This window comes from Heterobasidion irregulare, assembly GCF_000320585.1.
Source record: "Heterobasidion irregulare TC 32-1 unplaced genomic scaffold scaffold_08, whole genome shotgun sequence".
Lineage (NCBI taxonomy): Eukaryota > Fungi > Basidiomycota > Agaricomycetes > Russulales > Bondarzewiaceae > Heterobasidion > Heterobasidion irregulare.
Window position 1 is genome coordinate 1,343,643 of NW_009258204.1, and position 26,498 is coordinate 1,370,140.

The 26,498-nt window shown below is 46.2% G+C and overlaps 8 protein-coding genes across 8 annotated transcripts; 4 read left to right on the forward strand and 4 right to left on the reverse strand.

Moving 5' to 3' along the window:
* Window positions 1–59: 59 nt before the first annotated feature.
* Window positions 60–3,851, reverse strand: HETIRDRAFT_435526 (uncharacterized protein; the record flags this gene model as incomplete). Its single annotated transcript, XM_009550994.1, has 13 exons — window positions 60–270; window positions 323–509; window positions 566–624; window positions 673–794; window positions 852–914; window positions 966–1,184; window positions 1,253–1,403; window positions 1,456–1,486; window positions 1,538–1,659; window positions 1,714–1,822; window positions 1,888–3,619; window positions 3,673–3,781; window positions 3,835–3,851. The coding sequence occupies 13 exons, from the start codon at window positions 3,849–3,851 to the stop codon at window positions 201–203; spliced, it is 2,991 nt and encodes a 996-aa protein (XP_009549289.1). The 3' UTR covers window positions 60–200.
* Window positions 3,852–4,362: 511 nt separating this feature from the next.
* gh45.1 (glycoside hydrolase family 45 protein) lies at window positions 4,363–5,211 on the forward strand (the record flags this gene model as incomplete). Its single annotated transcript, XM_009550995.1, has 4 exons — window positions 4,363–4,510; window positions 4,586–4,844; window positions 4,925–4,980; window positions 5,018–5,211. The coding sequence occupies 4 exons, from the start codon at window positions 4,363–4,365 to the stop codon at window positions 5,209–5,211; spliced, it is 657 nt and encodes a 218-aa protein (XP_009549290.1).
* Window positions 5,212–5,540: 329 nt separating this feature from the next.
* HETIRDRAFT_323881 (uncharacterized protein) lies at window positions 5,541–7,085 on the reverse strand (the record flags this gene model as incomplete). Its single annotated transcript, XM_009550996.1, has 5 exons — window positions 5,541–5,637; window positions 5,741–6,126; window positions 6,192–6,554; window positions 6,620–6,885; window positions 6,953–7,085. The coding sequence occupies 5 exons, from the start codon at window positions 7,083–7,085 to the stop codon at window positions 5,541–5,543; spliced, it is 1,245 nt and encodes a 414-aa protein (XP_009549291.1).
* A 334-nt stretch (window positions 7,086–7,419) lies between these two features.
* HETIRDRAFT_324577 (uncharacterized protein) lies at window positions 7,420–8,204 on the forward strand (the record flags this gene model as incomplete). Its single annotated transcript, XM_009550997.1, has 2 exons — window positions 7,420–7,791; window positions 7,860–8,204. 2 exons carry the CDS (start codon window positions 7,420–7,422, stop codon window positions 8,202–8,204), a joined length of 717 nt encoding a protein of 238 aa, XP_009549292.1.
* Window positions 8,205–18,171: 9,967 nt separating this feature from the next.
* HETIRDRAFT_104332 (uncharacterized protein) lies at window positions 18,172–18,489 on the reverse strand (the record flags this gene model as incomplete). The annotated part of the gene is made up of 1 exon (XM_009550998.1): window positions 18,172–18,489. One exon carries the CDS (start codon window positions 18,487–18,489, stop codon window positions 18,172–18,174), a length of 318 nt encoding a protein of 105 aa, XP_009549293.1.
* A 1,109-nt stretch (window positions 18,490–19,598) lies between these two features.
* HETIRDRAFT_323526 (uncharacterized protein) lies at window positions 19,599–20,679 on the forward strand (the record flags this gene model as incomplete). Its single annotated transcript, XM_009550999.1, has 3 exons — window positions 19,599–20,252; window positions 20,316–20,418; window positions 20,477–20,679. 3 exons carry the CDS (start codon window positions 19,599–19,601, stop codon window positions 20,677–20,679), a joined length of 960 nt encoding a protein of 319 aa, XP_009549294.1.
* A 55-nt stretch (window positions 20,680–20,734) lies between these two features.
* Window positions 20,735–22,769, reverse strand: HETIRDRAFT_428730 (uncharacterized protein; the record flags this gene model as incomplete). The annotated part of the gene is made up of 8 exons (XM_009551000.1): window positions 20,735–21,277; window positions 21,324–21,512; window positions 21,578–21,640; window positions 21,702–21,843; window positions 21,903–22,146; window positions 22,246–22,423; window positions 22,478–22,575; window positions 22,634–22,769. 8 exons carry the CDS (start codon window positions 22,767–22,769, stop codon window positions 20,735–20,737), a joined length of 1,593 nt encoding a protein of 530 aa, XP_009549295.1.
* An 867-nt stretch (window positions 22,770–23,636) lies between these two features.
* cyp32 (cytochrome P450 monooxygenase 32) lies at window positions 23,637–25,944 on the forward strand (the record flags this gene model as incomplete). Its single annotated transcript, XM_009550517.1, has 12 exons — window positions 23,637–23,838; window positions 23,929–24,037; window positions 24,114–24,140; window positions 24,211–24,399; window positions 24,458–24,606; window positions 24,667–24,782; window positions 24,839–24,953; window positions 25,021–25,034; window positions 25,087–25,276; window positions 25,333–25,414; window positions 25,473–25,739; window positions 25,803–25,944. 12 exons carry the CDS (start codon window positions 23,637–23,639, stop codon window positions 25,879–25,881), a joined length of 1,539 nt encoding a protein of 512 aa, XP_009548812.1. The 3' UTR covers window positions 25,882–25,944.
* Window positions 25,945–26,498: the final 554 nt, after the last annotated feature.

Genomic DNA, 26,498 nt, shown 5'->3' on the forward strand with positions numbered 1-26,498 from the left:
GTGCAGCCATTCGGAGCAACATGATTCAGGTATTTCGTCAAGCCATCTCCGAGATTGTTACATGGGTTATGCTTGATTTTCATCCGTACATGCTAATACACTCAGATGTCAAATGCTACATATCGCAAATCTGATCCGCAAATCTAGACATACAGAAACTATCATTCCATGCAACTATATCCCACGGGTTACATAGACTGTTATGGAAAATACACCGGTCCACGCAACACGGGTCGAGAGTCATCCGGGTTGTCAAGGTTGGCAAAATGTCTGGAAACGGATAAACCTGCGATCAAATGGGATAGATCGATGGACTACGCACCGGAATAACTGCATATCGACCGGTGCTTTGAAGACAATGAAGACGTGCGTGAAGTCGTGCTCATCGATCTCCTCGCAGTCTGAGCAAAGGTCTTTTGCGCAGTATGCACACCGGTACCACTTCCCGATAATTTGCGTCATGTGTCGATCGCACAGTGCGGATTTATGCAGCAAATCCTTCAGGTAGGCTGTTCGGTCGCATGATCAGGTCAGCGGCTCCTGATTCTCTAGTTCATACGCTCACCGGTTGGGTTGCTCACGCTAGACATGTTATCAGTCGTGCTGCCTGCAGGGTCCTTATACCTGCAGGGGATATGTCACAGTGCAAGTGCATAGATGGCGAAGACGTACAGTTTGGGTATGATGGGATAGGGAGACTGCAAGGGTTCTGGGTTGTCAACAAAGCGAGGGAGCTTGAGGAATATATGAAAGGGATCGTGGATCTTGTAAGATTTCTCCTCACACGAGGAGCACTGTGTGCAGATAAATAAGTGAGATAATGTTGATACTTAGATCTGAACTTGATGCACCAGGTTATAAGATGCCGGTTTTGAGGGACACGAAGCGCACTGATATCGGATGCCAACAATTGACTGTGATCCCCATCAGTGGGTTAAACGATGATACCGCTCAGAGTACCTCACCTGGCCGCAGCCATCGCAGAATAGTAAATGATCGTCCAACCTTTGAACCGAAGCGCTGGACAAATTGTCTCCCATCACAGTCCCCCCATAGTTAGAGATGCTACCGGGACTCGATCGGGAGAACGAGCCGGGAATGTTAGCTTGGTCGCGGCTGTGTCGCAGCCATTGGGCACGCCGCGAGACAGAATGGACTTCCGTAGTCTTCAGTGGGGTCGGCAGCTGTTGAGTTTGATGTAATGGGTTAGGACGATGGTACATGGAAGCTCGACATAAAGTTTCCGCAGTACCTTCAACATGACATGAGAAGAAATGTGACCGCCATCTGACGAGTCGAGATTGCCCGGTAGCCCGGCTGCTTCACAGTTGGAGCAGATGTCTACTTCAATATTAGTACAGTCTATACATCGGAAGCGTGCGCCAACGACATCTTGCATGCAGCTGCCTAGCGGTTAGGATATACGCGAAGGAAGACGAGGATGATCAAACCCACTGATAACACTTGACACCTGGATGTTTCAGGGCTGGACATGATCGTAAGTCGGAGTCGACGAAGTGAATTCAAGCGCCCTCACATGGCTCGTCCGCAGCATCTACAATCGATGCATCGTCCAATAAGTCGGAGGCGCTGTTCGACCTCATGAATTTATCTGGCATCATGAGGAACGCGTGGACGGGATGTATATTATGTACATCACTGTCCAGCGCTCGTTTAGTTTTGAAGACTGCGGACGATGCGGCTCGCGCTTACTTGAAACATGCCTGACACAATGTGTAAACACAGGAGGCGCATTTGTAACGATGACCGTAGATAAGGGAACTGCAAGCCGAGCACTTGCTCGTCTGACTGTCATCTTGCTCTGGAAGCATGCCAGTGAACCGGTCAACGATTGGTTCGATTTTTATATATATGAATGCTGCGCACCGACGTCTTCCCAGCCGCTAAACCCCCACACCTTCTCTCGGTACGCATGCCGCATCTGACCTTTCTGTCTTGGGGCGCTTCGGCGCCAGGCTGATAGATCCTCTGGGGAAGAGGGACTTTCTCCACCACTATTGGACGAACCATCACCACCAACGGCTAATAGCGAGTGATCATTCCCAGATTTCTGGATGCACATGGAGCACAATTCATAACCCCCGACACGAGTGGAAGAAGACGATGTCGAAGAGTTGCTGCGGTGGCCAAGTCCGTAGATGTTAGGTGACGGTCTAGTGGCATCAGTCAGAGCTGATGTCTGGGGAATCGCAGGAAGTGGTTTCAGAGTGGATGAAGAATGCATCTGCCGAAACGCTTCCACATCGATGTCGTCAAAAGGAGATACTGTAGCAGACGACGACGACGACGACGGTGTACTGCGATGTGCGTGCGGAGGATATGTCATAATCGCGCCCTCCAACGGGGGTGTAATCGCTTTCCACTTCCCCTTCACGGACTCCGCAACAGCTTCCAGCTCAGACCGGGAACAAGGTTTCTTCTCACCACAAGTCGCGCAGACATACCGAAAGGAGTCTAGGATCGCCCCACACTCGGAGCAATCAGTGACCTCTTCAGGTATTAGTAGATGAGGTGGAATATTGAAGTTTCCGAGTTGCAAATCGTGTGAATGTACAAACAAATCCGATCCAGATGCTTGAGGTAGCTGTCGGCCAGAGACTGCAGTCTCAGAAGGACGTTGGACAGATGACTCGGCTGGCAAGAAATTGTAATCCATCGTTACGCCATCTCTATGAGCACGATCCTGTATACTTCCAGAAGAATTATCGTCAGTGATTGGAGGTTCGTCCAGTCCGTACTCGCGCGATGCTTCGGATGCACTAGATTTGTACTCATAGTAGTGCTTTCCTCTGTCATCAACTTTAAAGGAGATGTCACCAAGGGAGAACGTATCTTCTTCAGAAGGTGATGGCAGCCCGCCCAGTGTGGCCCTAATCGTTCGTCTGCTCTGGTCCTGTAGCCATGCGGCACTCCGGTTTGTGGGTAACGCATAGGAGGATGGATCTGATGGTTGATCCTCGAGTTTGAGACGCTCTAGGACAGCGGTGGAGTCGTGGGTAGCATCTCCGACAGATGGAGAACGCGTTACAGAACCTGCAGCATGCGAAGGTTCAACGGGCAGATGCACAGGCTGCACCTCTGAAAGAACGTCCCAGTTTTCTTCAGATTGAGATGACGCCGAATGTAGAGTGGAGCCGGAATTCGATCGACCAGGGGAGTGCCCAGGCCCTGTGAACAGCTTCCGGAATAGACTGTCTGGTTTTCGGCGACCTTCCTGACCGCCGAAATCTTTAGAGCTGACGGTGGCCGCATCATCATCGGGAGGAGGGGCGGGAAAGCGACGGGATATCAATGGGAACACGCTGCCATTGTGATTCTGGTAGTCGTCGGTGCTAGCGAGGGACGAGCTGTCAGACAAGCTGGGGCCGTCATAGTCGACTTCGATCTGAATGTGAAGGGTGATCCTACGACTTGATGCGCTACGATACGAGAGGATCGAGCCCGAAGAGGATATGGGTGCGTCGTCGTCTCCACCTTGATAGAAGTACTTGATTGCTTCGGTCAACTCGTTGTCGGTTGTGATATATGACTCCTCGTCGTCGTCATCCTTCCATTTGATAGAGAACGGCTGCATGGAGAGTGCGAATCCCCTTTCCACCTAGATACAGCGAGTGAATTCAATTCACCGGGAGCTGGAACGGCGACACTCACCCGCTCCCTGAGCAGCTCATATGTACAGTTCTTGGCTGACTCGAAAGACACTTTCTTGTTACGGGTGTGATACGCACATTTCACAACGAGTGGTTTATCTGGATTCTCACTTCTCGGGGATCAGAAGACGGCGCAAATCCGAACATTAGAGACTCATCGTACCGCAGTAGGTGACCCATGTAGTGACTCTCACCGATGAGACGCGCTGCTTACTATTTGCTTCCAACTGACCTTGTGGCTGTGTTGCGCTTCCGATCACCTTTCGCGCTTCACGGACGCAGCGATCCTCCTTGAACCTCCCTATCTGACTCCTTCACGGTCCTCTCACGTTGAAAACTTGTTAGTTTTCGTCAAGTTACAGTTCGTCTAGAATCTTCCTCTCTCATTGGCCCTTTTAGCACCGAATCATGGCCCAATCGACTCGTATATGCATCCTCGGATCGCTTTCCTACTTACGACCGCCCTTCGCGTTTACCACATAGCTCATAATTTGCGCACAAGAGCCAAGTTTTTCTTCGAAATAGCCGTATTTTTGAGGCCGCCGCCTCAGAATTCAAGTACTCAGTCTCGGCCACATTTCGGTCAAAATTTCTCCATCTTCGCTCGCTTGCTATTCTCTGACCTGCCGAGAATTCTGCGACATGCATATAAGTACGAGTGTTCAAATTCATCAACCTCCAACGCTTGACCATGAAGTTATTGTTGTCTGTCTCACTTGCAACCGTCTACGGTGCCATCTTCGTGCATGGGACACTTGACACCCGCGCCACGGGAGGCTACGTCCAGAACTCCTCCGGTTCCGCTTCCTTCACCATGTATTCTGGCTGTGGTTCTCCAGGTACGTTACACGTCATCATCACTGCGATGCGCAAGCAAGCTGCATTTATATACCTCTCGTTCCCCTGTCCAACAGCATGCGGAAAGACTGCCTCAGGTTTCACCGCAGCAATCAACCAGTTAGCGTTCGGGTCCGGGCCTGGACTGGGTCCGGGCGACGCGTGTGGCCGCTGCTTCTCGCTGACGGGTCAGGCGGACCCTTACTCACCTGCTTTCACGGGCCCGTTCAAGACTGTCATCGTGAAGGTCACCGACCTGTGCCCCGTCTCTGGCAACGAAGAATGGTGCGGCCAGTCGACGTCTGCCACGACAAACCAGCACGGCGCGCCTTTCCAGTACGCAGCGTTTCACATTGGACTGTCTGCGGCCTAGTACTAAGTTAACCCGCACGGCCCGCCGCCGACGGGTGCATTAGCTTCGATCTATGTGAAGATACGGGCGCAGCTGCGGCGTTCTTCCCGTCTGGTCACGGTGCGCTCACGGGGACATTCACGGAAGTGTCGTGTAGCCAATGGTCAGGAACTGACGGCTCAGGTTTGTGGAATGGAGCTTGCCTCAACGGGGAGTCTGCAGGTCTTTGGCCCTCAGGCGTTGGCTGCGGCAACCAAGGTTCATCTGATCGATTTCTACTCATTCGAACTGTCGGACTCACTCCGCGATATTGACAGGCACCGCTCCTTCGTAAAATACCCCGTGTCATAATTATCGTGTAGATAACTATGAGTAGTCACTGGTATCCCAATTGATGTCTACTTCCTTGATTTCCTGCGTGAACAATTTGATGTGCCAGACGATATTCTTATGGGCCCGATGTTCTCGAGAACAGTGAGAGCCTTGTCGAATCCCAAACAAGCCGCTCAAACATCGGAAAGTGTTTTGTGAATCCTCCGCAGATGAATTTGAGTGCCTCAAGGGACCTTCCAATAGTGGCGGCGGTCGAGCTGTATCAAATGAAAACGATGCATGCGTTTTCGCAATGTAGAAGCCCATGCACATTTACGATTGATCTACAAACAATCATGATTACAGACCTAGTTGCGAGCAATCTTCTGCGCCCGAACTTCCGTTCGTATACGGCGCAACACCCCCGGGTTGATCTTTGGCCATATATAGACTTCTGACCCCGACCTGCGTTACTCGACCGACTCAGCACACTGTGGACTTCATAAAAATAATGCGAAGAACTAAACAGAAGTGGGGAAGAGGAAAAGGTGATGCAAAAACAACTCACCGACTGGTATCTCCGCTATCAGGGATACTGTCAGAGAACCACGCTCCAGCCATCGCGCGGTTCCAATTCCTACGCCATCCGAGGTCATATAGGCACTCGTCGGGCAGAACGGGAAAAATAGTCCCCTTCGATCCAATTGGATCCGCCCCCAGATGCACATCCGTGCTTGCGTGTGCGTGCACCAGGTCATCCTTGGTATGCGCTGGACGGGAGATAAGCAAGGAATTGATGTCTGGGATGCAGATGTATCGCATCCCATTGGTATGCGTGCGCCCGCGAATGTCTGGGCGCAAGTCTCGGATGCCGCGCGTAACACGTCGGAGAATGATGCCGTCGAGTGCAGTCTGCCCGCGTAGGATGTCGCGCACGGTCGCGACTACCATGCCCTGATCAGAATAGCAATCAGAGACCAGAAGAAACGCAGATAATTAAGAACACCAGGAAGACCAACCAGCGAAAACAACCCGAGCACAGTACCAGCACAAATGAGGACAGCGAGTCGCGCATGCGGAAGCTCACCCGCTCTTACCCTGACATGCATCTCCCGCTCCCGCTCGGCCTCGAGCAATCGAAACCCTATGATCACTCCCACAAACCATCTCCCTACCGGCCCGCCCCACACGACCCACGACCACCATCTTGCCCACCACGCCTGCACTGCCCACGCATCTGCACGCGAAGTTGCGAGCGCGAGCGCAGCATATTTCCACACATGTTCGATGACAGGGGTTGCTGCGAAAACGACAGTAGGTGGCGTTAAGAATAAGAGGGCAAGGAAAGGTTTGAGGCGGCGCGTGGTAAGGCAATTGCCTAGCTAGAAGGGTGCGGAGTCGTCGAGGCAGCTGTAGTGGAGGAATAGAGGATAGAAGCTCCACTTACCCATGGACAGTGATGATCGAATCCGAGGCGGCATACCCCGCAGGCGGAGCAGTGGTGCGTACCGGGGGGCTTCCAGCGCCCCTCGCAATTGTCTTTGAAGCACACATCCAGCGTGCCGTCGGCGCGGCATTCGTAAGGCTCTGTGAGATGCCCCGCGACGGGTATAAGATAAGACGGAACGCTGTGGGTTTCACGTCCGAGGCAGAGGTGGAGGTAAAGAGCAAGAATGGTTGGGAACAGGAAGCTCAAGGTAAGGATATAAACTGCTGACGACCGGATTTACGAGTCAGTTTCGTCCGCAATGGATCAAGCTTAGTGATAGATTGCATATACCGCCTTGAAATAGTTTATTCTGGCTCTGAAGAATCCAACCAACTGAAAAATCATCCAAAATCATCCCAAGCATTGTATGGCGTGGAAAAAAGCAACGTACCGCCAACATGGTACACCGTCGCGTACCACGCATAGCTTCCTGACACGCGACGATCTGAGGAAAATCCATTGATGTGACCAATTCAAAGCGTACCAAATGACGCCAGAGACGACGGACTGTAGAGATATCTCGACGACTCTGGTGAAAGCCCTGGAGGCTACAGAGAACAGCGGCAAGCCTGGGTGGTTGCCGCACATAATGGATTTAAGCGCCCATTAAGCGGAAGCATGATCTTGGCTGGATCTGGGGCACGCCAGGCACCATCGACTCCATACGACCCATCCAGCCACTATCAAACTCCTCTTGACACAGCCCATCATCTATCAATACTCAACGGCGACGACGAACAAGGACGACGACGACAGCGATGCTTTCCTTCAGCTCGCCCAGCTGGCAAAGTTCACTGATATCTGCATCTAAAGCTTCCAAATCCCCAAAGTCTGCTAGCAGCAGCAAACCTTCTGTCTTAGGATCTGGTCGCGCAGCGAGTCCTATTTTACCGCGACTATACCTCTCTGACCTTTTCACTGCGCGCAGCGAATCCGAGCTCACGCGTCTCGGCATCACACACGTTCTTTCCATTATTGAACATGCCTCTACATTTCCTCCATCGATTCCCCTCGTCACCGCACATGTAGCCATTGCTGATGTCTCGTCTGAGGATCTTCTGGCCCACTTTGACGAAACGACCGCATTCATCCGCAATGCCCTCGCCGAGAATGAGGAAAACAAGGTCTTGGTGTGTCTTTCCTTCTGCTCGTGTCTCCACAACCGGCAGTACAATTTCTGACTATTGCACGGGCGCAGGTACATTGCTTCATGGGTATAAGCCGCAGCGCGTCCGTCATCTGTGCCTACCTCATTGCGACCTCCGATATGTCGGCGGCTGCAGCGCTAGCCTTCGTGAAAGCTCGCCGCGGCATCGTCTCGCCCAACGCTGGCTTCGTTCGTCAGCTCGACGCATATGCCATACGCTGCCACAACATGGGAGGTTCCGCCAAAGCCCCACGTGCGCGTATTGGTTCAGGCGTCGCGGCACGGATACGCTGGTTGAAGGAGGCAGCAGTGGGGGCTAGCGTGAGTGTCTCTGCTGTAACAGCATTGACAACGCCAGGACAGAACGGAGAAACAGTGGACGTGGCTAATACTTGATTCCGTAAGGGAAAGTTTTTCTCGTAGACGGGTTCTAGGGCATTGTAGGTCGCTCAGTATATCACGGTCGAGACAACGGACTCCCCTGTTTACCTTATTGTCTTTCTTTTGAGGCCGTCGCCGCAGATCGATGTCGAACTTGTAGATGTATCTCTTTTTCACGCAGTGGTACCTTCTGCATAAAGTGTTGAGTTTGAGCACACGCACTCGCATCGATAACGGTTTACATTCGATTTTAAAAGAGGGTGTTCAACTTGCGGTCATACCCACCTGTGTTGTCGAAGGGTCGCCGGGGTCCGTCAGTATCCACTCCGACTCAATTCCGAAATAGCTTGCATCCTTGTGTCTCTCTAGTCTCATTCCAAGACCGCTCACCTTCACGCGGTGAAGGGTCTTGCATCAAAGTAGTGATCGCCAAGGGGGTCCGCATGGTGGCGCGTTATCTTGAATGCTGGCTACAAAACCTTTCGAGCCCCGAAGGGGTCATTAGAGATTATCTAATATCGCAGATCTGTCCATAAAGATTAGATTGTCCAAAAACACAAAAACACTACGATTCAGGCTTAAATGATGGATCTCAATCCACAGACACCCCCTAAGATAGGCTGGGCTTGTGAGAGAGGTGAGAGAGGAATTTTGAATGAAGACATCAGAAGAACTTGGAGGATAAAGCAATTACTGCTGATATTGTTGCATTTAGCTGCTTAGTGGTATTGTCAATGCATTGTCCTGCCTTGCAGAGGGTAAAATTGATGTTGTCATATACAATGGCAAAAATGTGGTCATTATTATGTACAAATTTGACAGCATCTGCATAAGCACTAAGTGTAAGTGATTGAAGACAGCATTAAACCATTCTGTGTAGCATATGAGTATGATATGGAGAAGGAACAGTGAGGTGACATATGAGTAGCTTATTGAGAGCCCCATCTGAGGCCCCCCAAAGCTCCTATAAAGGTTTCCCTATCAAAATACCCCTAAACAGGCCAGAAAAGTGCTAACATTTTCCCAAATTTCCTTGTGAAACATGCTAAAACTGGGAAGGGTAGTCACATTTTGTTACATTTTGTCATGGCTATTTTGAGATGGTATAAACTACCCTATGGCACTGATTTCTTCTCACAAACAACAAAGAATGAGTATATGAGATACATGAGGTATATTCTAAGGCTCTGGAACCTGACTACTAGGAACCACAGGTATCGGCATGGTTAGAAGAACCTTCTTCACCTTTGGATAAGTAAGAGCTCTCTACCTCAACCCTGCTATCAGTGTTAAATGCATTAAGTCTCACTGCTATCTAACTAGTGCATTAGGTCCAAGGTTATAAACTATTTGAGAAGCCTTTGCATGGGTGTGTAGCTTGGTCCAGTGGTTAAGGCATGAAAAATGAAATAATGGGAATTTAAGGTCTCACAGGCAAGGGCTAGCTCCTTATTAGACTCAGACTCAGACTTGGACTTGGACTCATTAGAGTCCTTATTTTTGAAGAGTCTATGAGACTGCAAAAGATCAGTATCTTTTTTGTGAGAATAGCACCAAAATCTGACTTACCAATGTTATAGGCAAATATAAACAAAGTGAAAGATACAAGAGGCCAGTCGTAAAGACAGCTACATCAATTGATCCATGCTACTTGCTAGCACTCTGCATGTAAAGGTTGAAAACCTCACCAATGTAGAAGCATGTGCCCGATGGTGTGTTGTTTTTCATTATTATATAACAGCCTTTGTGAAGAGTATGAATGGCATTCACATTCTTTGCAGACAGATTTGGAACAATGTCTGCAACACAATTAATATTTGTATCTTGGAAAGCAGAAGATACTTATCTGATGATATAATAAGTAGAACTTGCTTGGCAGTCTCTTGCTAATGGAGCTCACAGTCAGTTTTGGGCTTTCAGAAGGCTGGGTCAGTATCTTGTGCTAGTCGAACATGATGTGATGCCTCACGAATAAACATTTTCTTCACTTTTACAGCAGCTGCCTCCATTGCCTATTTAGTAGCTTCAATGACATGCTGAAACTTTGGATCAAGCATTACAGTCCTTTGTGACTTCACTGATGTTACGGTGATACACTAGAGGTGGCTCTAAGTGCCAAGCACAATACCAAAACAACCTCTAATGCAGGGGTGCTGGAGCTAGTATACGAATATACAAGGAATCGTTAGTGAGGACTTTAGAAATAGAAATAGATGGTGCACTTGAGACACAGCGAGGAGTGTGGGATGATAGCGCCCGAACGGTTTTGGGACTGTACCAAACGCCGACCAAACATTCGGTCAGTCATGTCGGTGATTCGGTCGGTAACGAGGAGGTAGTTTCACGACTGACAACTACGTGCTTCAAGAGCCACATGGGACTCTGACAATATACGAGGGAGGATGAAGGGTACGAGCAAAGAGATGAGTACGAACACAAACAAGGCCAAACAACAAAGATGACAAGTTTTCAGGAGTCAATGAAGATGATTTCAATGGTTGAGACAAGTGCAAATGATGTTATGATCACGTTCTGTCGGGCCTTAACGGTGGTCTATACCAACACGATCATCACAAATATCAAGCAGCCTCACAAGGTGAGGCGTACAATAAGGTACAGATAGTAACCTTGGTCATCCACTCCCAATGGATCACCCTATCATTGGTCGAGTATCACGAGCCATATTGCGATGGGCATGGAATGCCGCCTTACAAACTACTCACACACCGGGCATCAAGCTCCTAGTCTTTCCTGGCTGGAAGGAGACGAACGGAGAAGCACAAGAGTAGTTGTTATTGAGAGAGATGACTTAGAGAATACCTGCGGATACATATACGGTATTCTCACGCCCTATTTCCTAAAGTAGTATAAAAGGCCCATAGAGTAGGCTGAGGTTCTTCAGTCTATTCTCTTCATTCTTAGGCAGTCTTCACACTGTCTACTTCATTCGCTGTAGTCTTTCTACTACAGCCTTCATTGCTACATCGCAATACATCTCTGGCTCCTGTGCTGCATATACAGTCGAGACCATCATTCCACACATCCTCCTCAAGTGACCTAGGGAAGAACCTCCTACTCTTGGGGTTACCGAACAAGCAGTTCGTAACAAATGAGCTCTGAACTGTGGGGTGCAAAAGCTGGTTTATTCCAGAGTTGTATGTAGGTTTTTATAGTAAACAGAGCCCCTAAGTAAAATATTAAACAAGAAATGAGAGTAGATGTCAAAATGGGCGCTATGCCTTAGCGATCAGAGAAGATAAGAAGGTAGGTGAGATGTCTATATGGGTTCCGAAGGTGACAAGGTAAAAGTTAATCAGTGATGGCGAAGTCCCAAACGTTTGGGATCCGTTGCCCAAGCGTAGGTAGATGGAACAGGCATTGGAGAACCAATGAAAATAAAGGAGAGGTATCGTATGACCAGGGTGGCCAAGTAATGGTGCAAGATTGCATTTTGACCAACCATGTGGAAGTCGGGAAGATAATCGATAAGGACCGACTGACTCACGGAGGACATCAGCCGATACGGAATACTGGCTCCGATCTCGTAAACACCTATTGTAACACTCCTGTGTGGTCATGGTAAATACGTGAAGTGTGGGCGAACTGACCCAAGGGCTGCCGAACATCCTTCGGTGGCTTGTCGTCGGTCAGGCAGGAACCAACCGTGTTTGGTAAAAGTTGGCATCTTTAGTACTTGTCGAGCGCTGTTTGGTATCTCCCCAAAGCTTCCCAAATACCTCCCTTGAACCCTAGCGTGGGTGCATGCTCATCAACAGTAATGAGCATGGGTGTTCTCTAGGCACCTATACCCCACTTTTTGCAGCTTTTCAGTATTCTTTGACCATTCAGCATACTTAAGACTAACCAATCCCAATCTGGTCGGCAATCTCAGCCATTTGTCAGGTGCTGACTTTGCATTTAGACCTCCACACAGTTGTTTGGAGCTGTTCACAGTCATCTTATCCATCTATCATCACTTTCAGCAGTAGGGGCTCTTCACAGACTATCGCGGCCAATTGCCAATCGGTTTGGTATGCTTCACATGGTTGGCACATTTGGTCGGCTTCGGTGTCCCACATCAGAGGCAGCTGAACACTTTGTTGACTCAGAACGGATCTGTCTTTCTATCTCTTATCGTCCTTATGACTTCTGTTGACCTATCCTTTGTTATCCTCAGAGCTCCCAAGTTTCTAAATGGTTTACCCATGTGGCATGTGGTTCTTATCTCCAGGTCCATGTGGACTCACCTTGGCAATCTCTCCACTTATTTAGACTTTAGAGTTATTGCTTCTTATCTTCATCTGGAAAACCACCCCTTTGTATTAAGCTCTAATTATATCTATTTATGCTTAATTAAGAACAATTAGGATTAGACATTTTTAGCTTACCCCCCCTCCAAACCTGTTCTAATTAGACATAATTTTCCTAAATTAGGAATTATTAGAATTGATTATAGCTTGAAATTTTGGAAAAATAATAATAAATCAAGCATCATAATTCTCATAGCCTTCTTATAGAGTCATGTCTATTAGAATACAAGTTAAATACCTAAACACAGAATATACCTTATAACAAACTTGCCACTTGCCAGAGTTAAACCAACAACCTCATGTATACAAGCACTTGGAACAGATGCTCTAAGCCACTGAGCCATAAGGTCTAATATATGAACTTGGTAATCAAGATAAGCAGACATAATATAGGCAACCTCAACATCTCTGATTTTATTCAACATTTATCTTTCCTCTATCTTATAAATAAATAGGTCAATAAATACCTAAAAAGTCAGGTCTTTCAGGATTTAGTTTAAACACCAGCTAAGAAGATAATAAACCAATAGAAAATAAACAATACACTTTATATAGGATAAAAATAAATTATGGCACTTATACAATTTGGACTGAGAATGTGTAAAACTATGATTGAGTGTAATATTCAATAGGACTCTACTAGTATAGACAATGCTACCTGAATTTGCAAATTTGATCAAAAACATGATTATGAATAATCAAGATCCAATAAGAGAGAGGGGTTTTCCAAATAGCCACTGGTGAGGTAGAGGGTGGGAATAAGAGTATATGTATGGCATGCCTATATATAAATAAGCACAAGATTATTGGAGGTGATCTTAATATGCTTAATGCATATATTTCCTATATGGCAGGCAAATATATCATTCTGGCACCACATACCAATATGACTGTCTTTTCCACAGCCTAATAGCTAGAGGAAAACACCAAGTTTGAGCATGTTCTGTATAACAAGGCAATAAACAATATAAATAGCGCTAAAAATTGTAATATCAATAGTGATGATGATTGTGTGCTGCACAAGACAGTATTAATCACTGTACTAATAGACAAGGTCTACAAGGCTGCATATAGCATATCCCTAAGTCCAACCCACATGTTGTGTCCTATAATGACCAGTAACAGGCATTGGCTAACAATAACAACTTTAATGATCTTGTGTGCAAGGATAAGGTACCTAGGTCTTTATAGCCTCTTGTGGCAGCTGCTAAGCTGCCAACAAAGTGGCTGGGGGCATCAATGCACAATTCTCTCTTTCTATATCCCTTATAAAAGCAGCTGGAAAGTCAGCAAAAGAGCTACAAGATAATGGTGTAGGCATATATGAAGGAGAGTAATATGCTGAAATAGTATAGAATGTGCCACATCTTTACCTTTTCACTGATAGAGCAGTAGTACTTACTATTTCCTACTGATAATTAAAGACTTCTTAGTATAGAATTAGTGCTAATATCATGAAATTAGAAACCAATCCAATACTCATGATGTGTTGCTCCCAATCCCAATTAGAAAATTAGACACTTTTATATACTATTAACACTTTTAGATACTTTTAGACACTATTAGATATAATCCGGAGCTAATACAAGGGGGTATTTTTCCAGATATTATTGTGTTTGCAACATCACTCCCTTATCTTTTTTACCTTTGATCACTCTTGGCATGCATTACCAATTGCTTCATGCCTCTGCCAATCTCCTTATCTTGTACTTGTTCAGACTTACTATAAAAGGGCATCTATGACCTTGCAATAGATCAGCTTTGGCTCCCCCCTCATTCCGATTCCATTTGTGTGCTTGTGTCCATAAGACTTTAAGCTACTGCATTCTGACCCTCATTTGCAGTTTTCCCCTTTGTTTGTGTTGTTGCATTTGATCGCAGCCCTCCATCAGAGCCCTTATTGTCTTGCTCTCTCCAACTTATCTAGTTTGTTATCCTCTGCCAGTGTCCAGTGTGGCCTCGCACCCATTCCCTTCCCTTTGCATCCTAATCAAATCCCGATCAAACACCGACCGACTAACCAACCTACCGACCAACTGACCAACCAACCAACCAACCTACTGACCAACTGACCTACCAACTAACCAACCAACTGCCCAACTGCCCAACCAACCAACCAACCGAATATTTCAATTTTGGAGTTGTTTGTTTGCTACACTCCGAACACTTTCAGTACGCTCCCTTGTTAGTTGTTCCACAGCTTATAGTTCCTTGCACACTGGAACCAGCTCCTGCCTACCTGCGCTTGTAGGGGTGTTTCTTGGGTATGTTTCACACTCAGAGGCATCACTAGCGTATCAATGGACTGATGGGATTGGTGAGTCATCAACATCTGAGATATTGGTAGCTTGCTTTGACAAAGGATTCCACTTGAAGTTACAACATCAAGTGCTGCCGCTGCAAATTGAAGGAAAAAGGATGGAGCAGGAGAGGTTTCTGGTGTTGGAAGACCCTTGACTGTCTTTGTGAGCTCATCGCAGGCATCTTGCAACACTGATTCTTGCATAGCATTGGCAGAGGCCTAGGCAATTGACTCATCCATCTCTACTAGTGCCGGATCATCTAAAACCTTGTTAGGTTCAAGCTTGTCCTCAGTACCTTTGCCCATAATGATATCCAACTCTTCTCCTACAAATTTGTCATTAGTTTTCCCACAATGCTGAATACTAGCACATGGTGGGCCACTGAGAGGAGATAGCTTAAATAGGGCAGAGGGTACAGACATGTGAAGCATGTCCTTTGTGATCCTTGTAGCCTCTGTCTGCCCTAGCACCAGGAGCTTGTCAATGTCTTCTTTTGTGATCTGGATGCATGCCTGTGACAATTCCATTGGGGTAAGAGGAGAGTTGTCAAAGTCAAAAATGTATCCAGACCAGGTGTGTGCACACTTCTTTTATTGATTAAACTGACCTAAGGGCGAGATAGACTAACAAAGCATGACATGCTTGATGAGAGCAAGGAACTGTGAGAATGTGAAGTTGAGAAGCATAGTACAGGCAAGTCCAAAGAAGTGTTCAACAAACTCTATTCCATATAACCATAGACAAAATAGGATATGAGGGTACATCTGGGAAATTACTTTCTTATATTATGCTCTAATTAGTTCTATTTATGGATAATTAAGAATAATAAGGATTAGAGATTATTCACTTACCCCCCTTCTAAACCTGTTCTAATTAGACATAATTTTCCTAAATTAGGAATTATTAGAATTGATTATAGCTTGAAATTTTGGAAAAATAATAATAAATCAAGCATCATAATTCTCATAGCCTTCTTATAGAGTCATGTCTATTAGAATACAAGTTAAATACCTAAACACAGAATATACCTTATAACAAACTTGCCACTTGCCAGAGTTAAACCAACAACCTCATGTATACAAGCACTCGGAACAGATGCTCTAAGCCACTGAGCCATAAGGTCTAATATATGAACTTGGTAATCAAAATAAGCAGACATAATATAGGCAACCTTAATATCTCTGATTTTATTCAACATTTATCTTTACTCTCTCTTATAAATAAATAGGTCAATAAATACCCAAAAAGTCAGGTCTTTCAGGATTTAGTTTAAACACCAGCTAAGAAGATAATAAACCAATAGAAAATAAACAATACACTTTATATAGGATAAAAACAAATTATGGCACTTATACAATTTGGACTGAGAATGTGTAAAACTATGATTGAGTGTAATATTCAATGGGACTCTACTAGTATAGACAATGCTATCTGAATTTGCAAATTTGATCAAAAACATGATTATAAATAATCAAGATCCAATAAGAGAGAGGGGTTTTCCAAATAGCCACTGGTGAGGTAGAGGGTGGGGACAAGGGTATATGTATGGCATGCCTATATATAAATAAGCACAAAATTGTTGGAGGTGATCTTAATATACTTAGTACACATATTTCCTATATGGCAGGCAAATATATCATTCTGGCACCACATACCAATATGACTGTCTTTTCCACAGCCTAATAGCTAGAGGAAAATACCAAGTTTGAGCATGTTCTGTATAACAAGGCAATGAACAATATGAATAGTGCTAAAAATTGTAATATCAATAGTGGTGATAATTATGTGCTGCACAAGACAGTATTAACCACTGCACTAATAGACAAGGTCTGCAAGGCTGCATGTAGCACATTCCTAAGCCCAACCTGCATGTTGTGTTCTGTAATGACCAATAGCAGGCATTGGCTAACAATAACAACTTCAATGATCTTGTGTGCAAGGCCAAGGTACCCAGGTCTTCATAGTCTCTTATGGCAGCTGCTAAGCTGCCAACAAAGTGGCTGGGGCATCAATGCATATTTCTTTCTTTCTATGTCCTTTGTAAAGGCAGCTAGAAAGTCAGCAAAAGAGCTACAAGGTAATAGTGTAGGCATATATGAAGGAGAGTAATGTGCTGAAATAATATAGAATGTGCCACATCTTTACACATACATACTTTGCCTTAGTATATCATTCTCATCCATGCCTGACTATTACCTATACTCATATATGCTCCCTATCATACACACATACACTCCTGCCTCCAACATATGCAAACCCTTCAAGATAGATGAGGTGATGGACTATGACAAGATTAGCATGCATGTTGCCATACTGAATATCACACTCACTAGTATTGATAAGTATATATTGTAGCCCTTCTTGGCTATGCAAGATATATTTTATAGCACTTAGGAGGACAGTAACAAGTCCATTTCAGGAGGGGGAATCTATGCATGCCAACCACCAAATATATCTATGAATAGTATAGACATTCCTATATAGAAAAGCTTAGCTGGCTAAGTGTTTATGTGCTGCATTACAAAATGATCCTTCTACAAGAGATTGTGCATTCAAATCTTGGTCATAGTAATATATTAATTGTAATTATACTAATATTAGTTAGAAGTAATGGTCAGTATGAATTAGTGATGACTAGTAAGTACCAGTAGTAATGATCACTACAGATTAGTGAGTATCAGTAATAATCAGTAGTCAAAGTAAGTGATTCCTAGTAGTATGCAGCCACCTCACAGCTTCTGATAATTATTTCCTATTACTTGTCATACTATTGTAATGCCATTATGACTATATAATAATGTTATTGTAATGGCTTATAACTCTATAGCAGCACTTTTATAATGAGCTTATGACAGTATTGTAATGACCAATTAGTTTGGTAGAATAATGTTATAGTCATGTTGTGATGACACTACAATTCAGAGTGAGTCATTGCAATACTGTTGCATTGGAATTGGAATAAGGACTCTTATTTAATAATGCTTTCTCACGTGACCAATTTATTATAGCCTTGTAATGCTTATAAGGTATGATAATGTAAAATGAGTTTTTGCAACAATTATGGTCATGGAGTGCCAAAGACCCCGGATACCTTGTGCTGACATGACTACTCCTTTCATAAACAGACCTGGTCCTGCTCCATAATACAGGACCCCTAAAAAGAGGGGGGGAGGCCGGGTGGAAATTTCTTAAAAGCCGGCCAAAATGTATGGATAGAAAGTCCCAAAATCGGCAAAATTTGTCTGGAAAAAACCAGGCCTAGCCAAATTTTGAGTCAAAATGTTTGGATTGAACTGCCAGGCCTCCAAAACCACATTTTTTGGCTGGATTAGCCAGATCCAGCCCTGTAAGCCCTCAAAATTGTCCGGATTAACCAGATCTGGCCTTGTAAGCCCTCAAAATTGTCCGGATCACATAGTTCAGGTCTGTTTTGATGCTCAGAAAGGCCAGAAAGCGTTTATTAAGCCATTGGCCATCAGAATCAAACACATAGAGCACGTGCAAGGATGTCGGTTTCAGGAGAATAAGGGCTGAAGATTGTGTGGGCAAGTTGACATTGAGGGGATCTGCAATCAAGAGATGACAATCCGGCAGTATTTTGGGGGGTTCCAAAGGAATGTGAATATGAACATTGTGTAGAGCTTCTGAGTGAGTAGTATCGAGGTCAATGACTTTGCTGTCTGACATTGTGTGCAGGATTTTTGTTGGATGTGTGCATGCCACTTCAAGAGCACAAAGTTCCATTTTAGCTGACAGCTTAGAGATCTGAAACACGAGCACAAAAAAGTAGTAAAGAAGTACATGTGTGGGATTTGAACCCATGAACCCATCACAAATTGCCTTACTACATACTGCACGGCCTGCCACTATACTATCCCAGCTTAAATTGACCAGACTCCTAGGCCCCCAGATGCCTTTAGCAAGTGCCCGATTAGACAGACACACCGGTGTCTGGACAGCTATGTCCAGATGCACCACATATGGAAATGATTAGATAATTGTCGTCAATAGAACAACTGCAAAAATTAATCTGCACCAGACAGGAATTGAACCCAGAACCTCTTGAATCATCCACCAGCTGAAAGCAATGTTAAGATAAGAATTATCCACTCCACTATATAGCCATAATATACTATATCAACAACCAGTATATATTGAGCTTTGTGAGACTTAGTAATAATCTTGGAATGCCTAAACTCAGTGAGGTGTCATCTATTTTCGCATTTTTAGCACCCATTCATGGAAGAATTATGGCATATAACACATCATTTGAAAGCTATGATGCAGGAAAGTATCCCAATACTACTAACAAGCTGATATCTAACAGATAATACCAGTGACAGTCTGATACATTACTAGGGGATTTTCTTCTTAGCTCTTATCTAAGGCTGCATCGAAAAACTCTGAAGCAGCACTGGCATTACATACACAGCCTTCCAAAAATGTCCTCCTAGTCAGCTTCTTGATAGAGCACCTTATCTGTCCAGATCTGGGCATACACAGACATCTAGCCAGATATCCCCAGATGACCTAAGCATCTAGGAGCATCTGGGGCTCTGGGGCTGGCTGGGACTAGTTATGAGTTTGCTGATGGGATTCATCATTTACAGGGTCTTGCATAATTTTTGAGAGAGTTGCATCAGAGAAAAATCGGGTTCCTGAGCCAAGACTTGCCTAATTGAGCACTGCAGGTCGGGATGATCGGCAAAGCCCTGTCACGCCCTCAGGCCTCAGGGCTTGGGGCTCCCACTCTGAGCATATCGCACGCTCGCCTCTTTACAGTACTTGATCTCACCATGCCTCCACCCCTTCCTCATCCAGTTCGAGAACTCATTATTGACTGGCACTACAATGATCAGCTTACTGTCTCGGAGATTGCACATCGCGCTAGGTGTTCCAAAAGCTCTGTTTATAGAATCCTTCAGTTAGAGCGCGAGTTTGGTCTCATCATCAACCCAAATGCACGCACCCGGGGTGCTCGCCAAATACTTGATCAATCAGACAAGGACAGTATCAAGGCTTTCATTGAAAGGAACCCAGCTGCCTACCTCGATGAAATTCAACAACACCTCCTCGACACCAAAAATGTATGGGTCTCTACTTCTACTATTTCGAGGACTCTCGCTCAGATGGAGATCACAATCAAGCAAATCTCGAAGACAGCGGCAGAGCGTGATGAGTTGGTCAGGGCTATATGGAAAGGGAAGCATGGGAGGATAGCAAAGGAAAATATTGTGTGGTTGGATGAGTCAAGTGTTGATGACTTGACAAATCAGCGTCTTCGAGGATGGGCTGAGCTCGGGCGTGCGTGTGTGAGGAGGGATACCTTTATTCGTGGCCAAAGGTACTCAATCTTGCCTGCACTGACCATCGAAGGCATCATCGCTCTTGACATCTTTGAGGGGAGTGTCACAAAAGAGCGGTTTATCAAATACCTTCGCACACATCTTGTACGTTGCACCTGCATCAAATAAAAGTATACAGTAGAGACTAACAAGAATTTACCTCGTTAGGCACCACTCCTTAATCCATTTGGACCACGGAGCGTCGTCATCATGGACAACTGTTCAATTCACCATGATGAGGAGATTCGGCAGGTTATTGAAGTTGAATGCGGTGCGTCTCAGTTACACATGGACTGTCAGACATGTACATTGAAGCTCATTTGTGCTAGGTGCACAGTTAATCTATCTCCCACCTTATTCACCCGATATGAACCCAATAGAGCATGCTTTCAGTGCCATGAAAGCATGGCTTCGTCGTCACGAAGATGAGGCTGTTCGGCCAGAAGCTCGAAGGTGGTTAATCCAGCGTGCAATTGCTTCGGTGACAGAGGAGGATGCACTCGGATGGATTGATCATTGTGGATACTCATAGCGCGATGCACACAGGTATAGATGAGTGGGGAGTGTAATTACAACTCGGATACCAATCATGTATGATGACGTCTCCCAACCCTCTTCTCTATCTTTGCAGACCACGAGATCGAAAACTGCTGCATCTTCATCACACGCCCTTTCGGAGAACGAGTAAGCTCGCACAGCTCCTGGACAGGGACAGCCGCAAGGATGCCAGGACTGTATTCTTCGGCGGCAAGAGCCTCCTCAAAGGATGTGAAATCTATACCCTTCTTAGCAAGGAGGGCTAAGAGGAACTCATGAAGCTCGCTATCATTTGAAGGGATAGGTGAAGATGGAGGTGGCGAGGAGCGCGGAGATGCAGAGCGACGGCGACGTGACGGTGAAGCAGAATGCTGGCGGTGACTTCCGGAAGCGGAGATCATATCCATGGCCTGCTTTACAATGACCGTCATCAATAGCGGTGTGATGCTGGTAAGATCAGATGATGCGGCAGGCACAGATGGGGTAGTCTCGATAGCGGGGTGTGGACCTGTGCGTCCACGGGGTTTGGGCTCAGGAAGGCCACCAAACTCGGGCAGATCAGGTGGCTGCTCTTTTGTGGCCTTGTCGGCATGCTGGTATTCATTAGAGAGAGTATAAAGTATAAAGAATAGGACATACGATAGCGTCAGACCATAGTGATAAGCGTCGCATATTCAGTGGTACATGGACATTACCAAACCTGTAGCAGACAGCGGCCTTGCCATTCTCGTCTTTGTGTTGAGGACAACCCTCCCAACGTTTTTGAAGCTCAAGGATTATTGCGCCGTTTGCTTGATCTTTTGCAGAATAGATAGCGACATGGGGAACCTGATGAGTTGGCAACAGTCACATGATTAGCCAACAAGAAGGATATCGAGAAAAAAGGAACATACAAGAGTGCCGTCGGTGAGCTCAATATCAGGACTATCGAGAGCAGCATGGAGTGGGTTTTCCACCTGTTATGGAATATGTTAGGCAAAGAAACAGAAAGCACATTGAGTCCTGGAGAAAACGTACATCGTTAGGATTGATGCGGAAACCCTGGAGCTCGGAAGCCTCAATGTCTACGTAGATATTGCAGACACCTCGTTTGTTGAGGACTGAATCCTGAAAAGCGACAAAGCCTTCATTACTGGCAATGTTGAAGGAAGTACTTTTTCTGTAATTTTGCAGTCAATATTATTTATAAGGTGCATAGGGTAACAATAGTCGACGCACGAAAAACCGGTGTGCCAGGCCTTGGCACAAGGACCACAAGGATCACCAATACCATACTGACCAACAATGCCATGAGCCTTGTAGACAATCTTGTGGAAAAAGTCGTGCCTCGACCAGGCCCCTGTGAACTCCGAGCGGATGTTCTCGGAGAATGGTTTCACCTTCTCTACCAACTTCTGCCCACTGCGTGTTGCAACCTTCTCAAGGACAGCCTTATGAAGAACAACGTTGATGGTAAATATATCTATAGAGGAACAGAGGAAGATTAATTAGTATGAGCACTACGATAGAATAATGACGGCACACGAACCGCGGACTTCGTTCTCAGTATTGCTTGGCTTACCGCTAGGTGCTGCTGCTCTGGCTGCATCGTTGGCGTTCTCATGACGAATAGCAGCATGAGCATTGATTGCGAAAACAGGGGTCTGAGCGCGGTGGGGAGGATGAGGCCGGAGAAGGTCAGCAATGACCTTTGGAAGCTGTGGGATTGCGCAGCCATTTTCGAGAGCTTTTAAACGATCCTGAATTGAAATAATAAGTATAGGATTATACAGGAATGCATTAAATTGTCGCACATCCTCATGAAGTGCCATTACACGTGGCCAGTGAGCACGGATAGTAGCTTGCATTTCTGCTTCAGAGAAATAGCGCTGAACGGGGTCGGTCCCACCATCTTTAGCACATCACAAACATTTAGATGGGTAGAGCAGAATCAAAGGAATAAAATGCACCTGTCCATGCTGGATTGCGAAGCCAAGCATCAGATGCAGGGCGGATGTCCTCAGGATCGGGGGCTGGTTGCTGCTGAGGAACAAATAAATCAACAAGGTGGCGGGGAGGATGGCTGCCAGAAGATTGTCCGGCCATGGACGAAAAAAGCAGAGGATAAGGACGTTGAAAAGGAGCGCGAGGTTTTGCCCAAGAGCACGTACCCAACCTTGATGTTTTTATATGCGAAAACCCATTCTCTTCAGAGAATCTTCGCAGATTTGACCGTATGGAGTGTGCCCATAGCCTTTGGCCAGAAGAAATAGCCCTGTCGTCAGAGATATTTTTTGAGGAGCTAGTGCAGTCGAGACTCACCTGTGCACACTGTCCAGAGCTACCAAGATCTGACCACCATCCGACTGTCGCAAAAAGCTGATGGAGAAACAGAAGATCAGCTCATTGTCAGAGTAACATATGGAAAAATCAGCTCATATTGCATACCGTGATATGCTGCAAGTGCACCCGAGAAAGCGAGGGAGAGCACAAAACTGCTCAATAGTGCAGATGTTGATTCGTCCTCGACGACATGATGCAGATCCGAAGAAGCAAGCACGAGGAGCTTCTCTGCTTTTTGCCGCAATTCCATGTTGACTGCAGACAGGTAGCTCGATCGACTGTAGGATGATGTAGTTTTGCGCGTCTGATCTTGTCTGAGAGAATGTCACAAGCGGGTCACATAGGGAGGTCTGGTGCTTTTCTCCTATATTGGGAGCGAAGCGCTCAGGAACAGTTAGGAACCCGTTTTTTTTCTGGCGCGGCTCTCTCAAAAATTATGCAAGACCCTGTAGAAGCAGACCTTAACACAGAACGGCTGCAATCCTCTGTATTGGTCAGCCACGGAGACTACGGGCTCTCGGGTTTCAATTGCATACACATGTCCCGATTTTTCACAGCACTTCGTTGGCTGTTATATAAAGCGGGGTGGAGGATGCATAGTATCTCGACTGCATCTAATTTTGCTCTGCCATGATATCAACGAACCCTTCCCCCAGTACCCTCGTATTGGTGTTAGGATTCACAAGTTTTTCAGCCCTTCTATATAGGTGGTGGACCACGCCGTCAAACCGTCTTCCCCCTGGACCAAAGCGCCTCCCAGTTATCGGCAATGTATTTGACATACCCAAAGACTTCGCGTGGATTACATATCAGAAGTGGTCGAAAGAGTATGGTGAGCTCCTGCCTTTGCATGATCCTAGGCTGCACCTGTATCTATGCTCTCGTTGAAATGTGTTCACTGATGGCGACGTATCATTCATAGATTCAGACGTTATTCATGTGGATGCGCTGGGAACCCACCTGATCGTCGTAAACTCTGCGAAGGCAGCGAACGAGATCTTCGAAAAACGGTCGTCCATATACTCCGACAGGTGCGTCGACAATCATTGATGCGATCAACTGTACGAGAACAGTGTCAAAGTTTCTGATCGCTTGCCGTTATCATAGGCCAGCATTTGTAACTATGAAAGAGATGTGAGCGCGTTCTTGCCACTTTGCCCCATTCGTCTATCTTTCTCAACACTTACACGGGCCGGCTTTCAAGCTTAAAAATGAAGTGGGCGATGGGATTCACGTCATACGGCGCAGACTGGCGGCGTCTACGGAAGGCATTCCATCAACACTTCCAACCCGTAGCATCTGAGCAGTTTCACCCTATCGAGGCGAGGGCGACTCTCGACCTTCTACAACGTCTTTTGCATACGCCACAGGATTTCATTGACCATATCAGACAGTGAGTGTGCGACGACTAGTCATAGTTGATGCGCCGTTCACTAAGCATGTCGAACTAGCATGGCAGGAAGGACCATACTCGAGATAGCGTATGGGATCGAAGTTCAACCTCAGAATGACTATTACATCAAGACTGTTGAGAAGGCATTGGACGCCATGACATTCGGCAGCTCCCCGAGAGCTAACGTCTTCGAGACGTTCCCTATATGTACTGTACTCTCCCCGCATTTACAACAAGCATTCTCACATTCTCATGTCAAATTTGTAGTGACACGCCTGCCTGACTGGCTTCCCGGCATGTCACTCAAGAGAGAAGCAAAGGGTTGGATTCCCTCATGCATACAGGTCGCAGAGGCGCCATTTCGTGCCGTGAAAGAAGCCGTTGTGAGTATTGTACACGCCGCAGTGACCTGATGCGTGACTGTTTCTTGCTGCCTTAGGCCAATGGCACAGCCATAGAGTCAGTCACTTCCTCTCTGCTTCGTGATAGCAAAGACGAGAAATCACCTTGGGATGAGGATATCGCAAAGAGAGTACCTGCAGCAATGCTCTTCGGTGACTACAGTACTCTGCAGTATACATCATTCATACTCAATGCATGGGTGATTCTCCCGTTTCACAGGGGGTGCAGATACGGTACACACATATCTACATTGCCCTCATCCACCTCTGATAATATCTGAAACAGACTCTTTCGGCCATCACAACATTCATGCTGACCATGGTACTGTATCCGGAAATTCAAAGAAGGGCGCACGCAGAGATCGACGCCATCATTGGCCACGATCGCCTACCGATCCATTCTGACGAAGACCTGCTCCCGTATGTCGGCGCTGTGGTGAAGGAGATTCTGAGGTGGTCGCCTATCGCACCCCTCGGTAAGTGTTGTGAAATTCATACAGAACAATATTAATATGTCGAATCTATCATACAGCCATCCCTCATAGCGTGATGTCCGATGACATTTACGAAGGCTATTTCATTCCCGCAGGTTCAATAGTCCTCGGCAATTGCTGGTGCGACCCGCTTCCTTGATCCATCAATTCAACCTAAGCTTATCCGCTTCCGATACAGGGCCATCCTCCACGATGAATCTGTATATCCCGATCCCCACGTTTTCAAGCCCGAGCGCTTCCTCGGTCCTGACAACACTGCCACGACTAACTTCCCTGATGCGGCATTCGGATTCGGGCGGCGGGTGTGTCCTGGCCGCTTCATGGCGCGCGCGTCAACATGGCTCGCAATCACGTCTATCCTTGCGACGTTCGAGATATCAAAAGCTGTCGATGAGAGCGGAAACGAAATCGTGCCGACAGGCGAGTACTTGAGCGGCCCTATAACGTGAGCATTTATGCAGCCTCTCTTCGATTAAACGGGGTTTTGATTGTTGATCTTTTGGATCAGGCATCCGGTTCCGTTCAAATGTAGTATTAAGCCCAGGTCCCATGCGGCGGAGACACTGATTCAGACAGCCTCGATATGAAGATTCAGTAGCTTCGTGTGTTTTGTAGAGCATGTACCAGTAATTCAACTCGTCAAACAGTGTAAGGCAAAAAAAACAACGAAGACGGCCAGGTGCCAGGGGTTCCGCTAGCTATAATTGAATGTCGTCGTTCGTCCCCTGAGGCCCCAGACCTGCGCTATTTCCACAACCGTCATGCGTGCTGAAAGGTTTGACTGGTGACTGATCGCGGGTCTTGCATATATGTCCTACAAACTTCTCTACACCTTATGAAACTTTCCTCTATGACGACAAATTCCATCCTCGTCCAGTCCATAGCGTTCAAAAGCTCTTGAAACCCCACAGATGCACGTCAAAGGACCTTTCTGGCGCAATGATGAGACAGCGGGAACGAATCTAGCCATAGGCTACGACAATGGACAGCGAGCTAGCGATATCCGAAGTATTTTCTAAACTAGCATGATGGGATCATTGAAAATCGGAACGGATGTACGAATAATCGTAAGTATAGCGCATGTTGGCGCTCGATCTGGCACCTTTGTTTGCATGCGGTAGAGTCATTGGGGTTCTTGGTGAGCGAAGAGCTGTTGATGTATCTCACACACTTATACCGGAACGCTTCACTTCAGTCCTCTTAT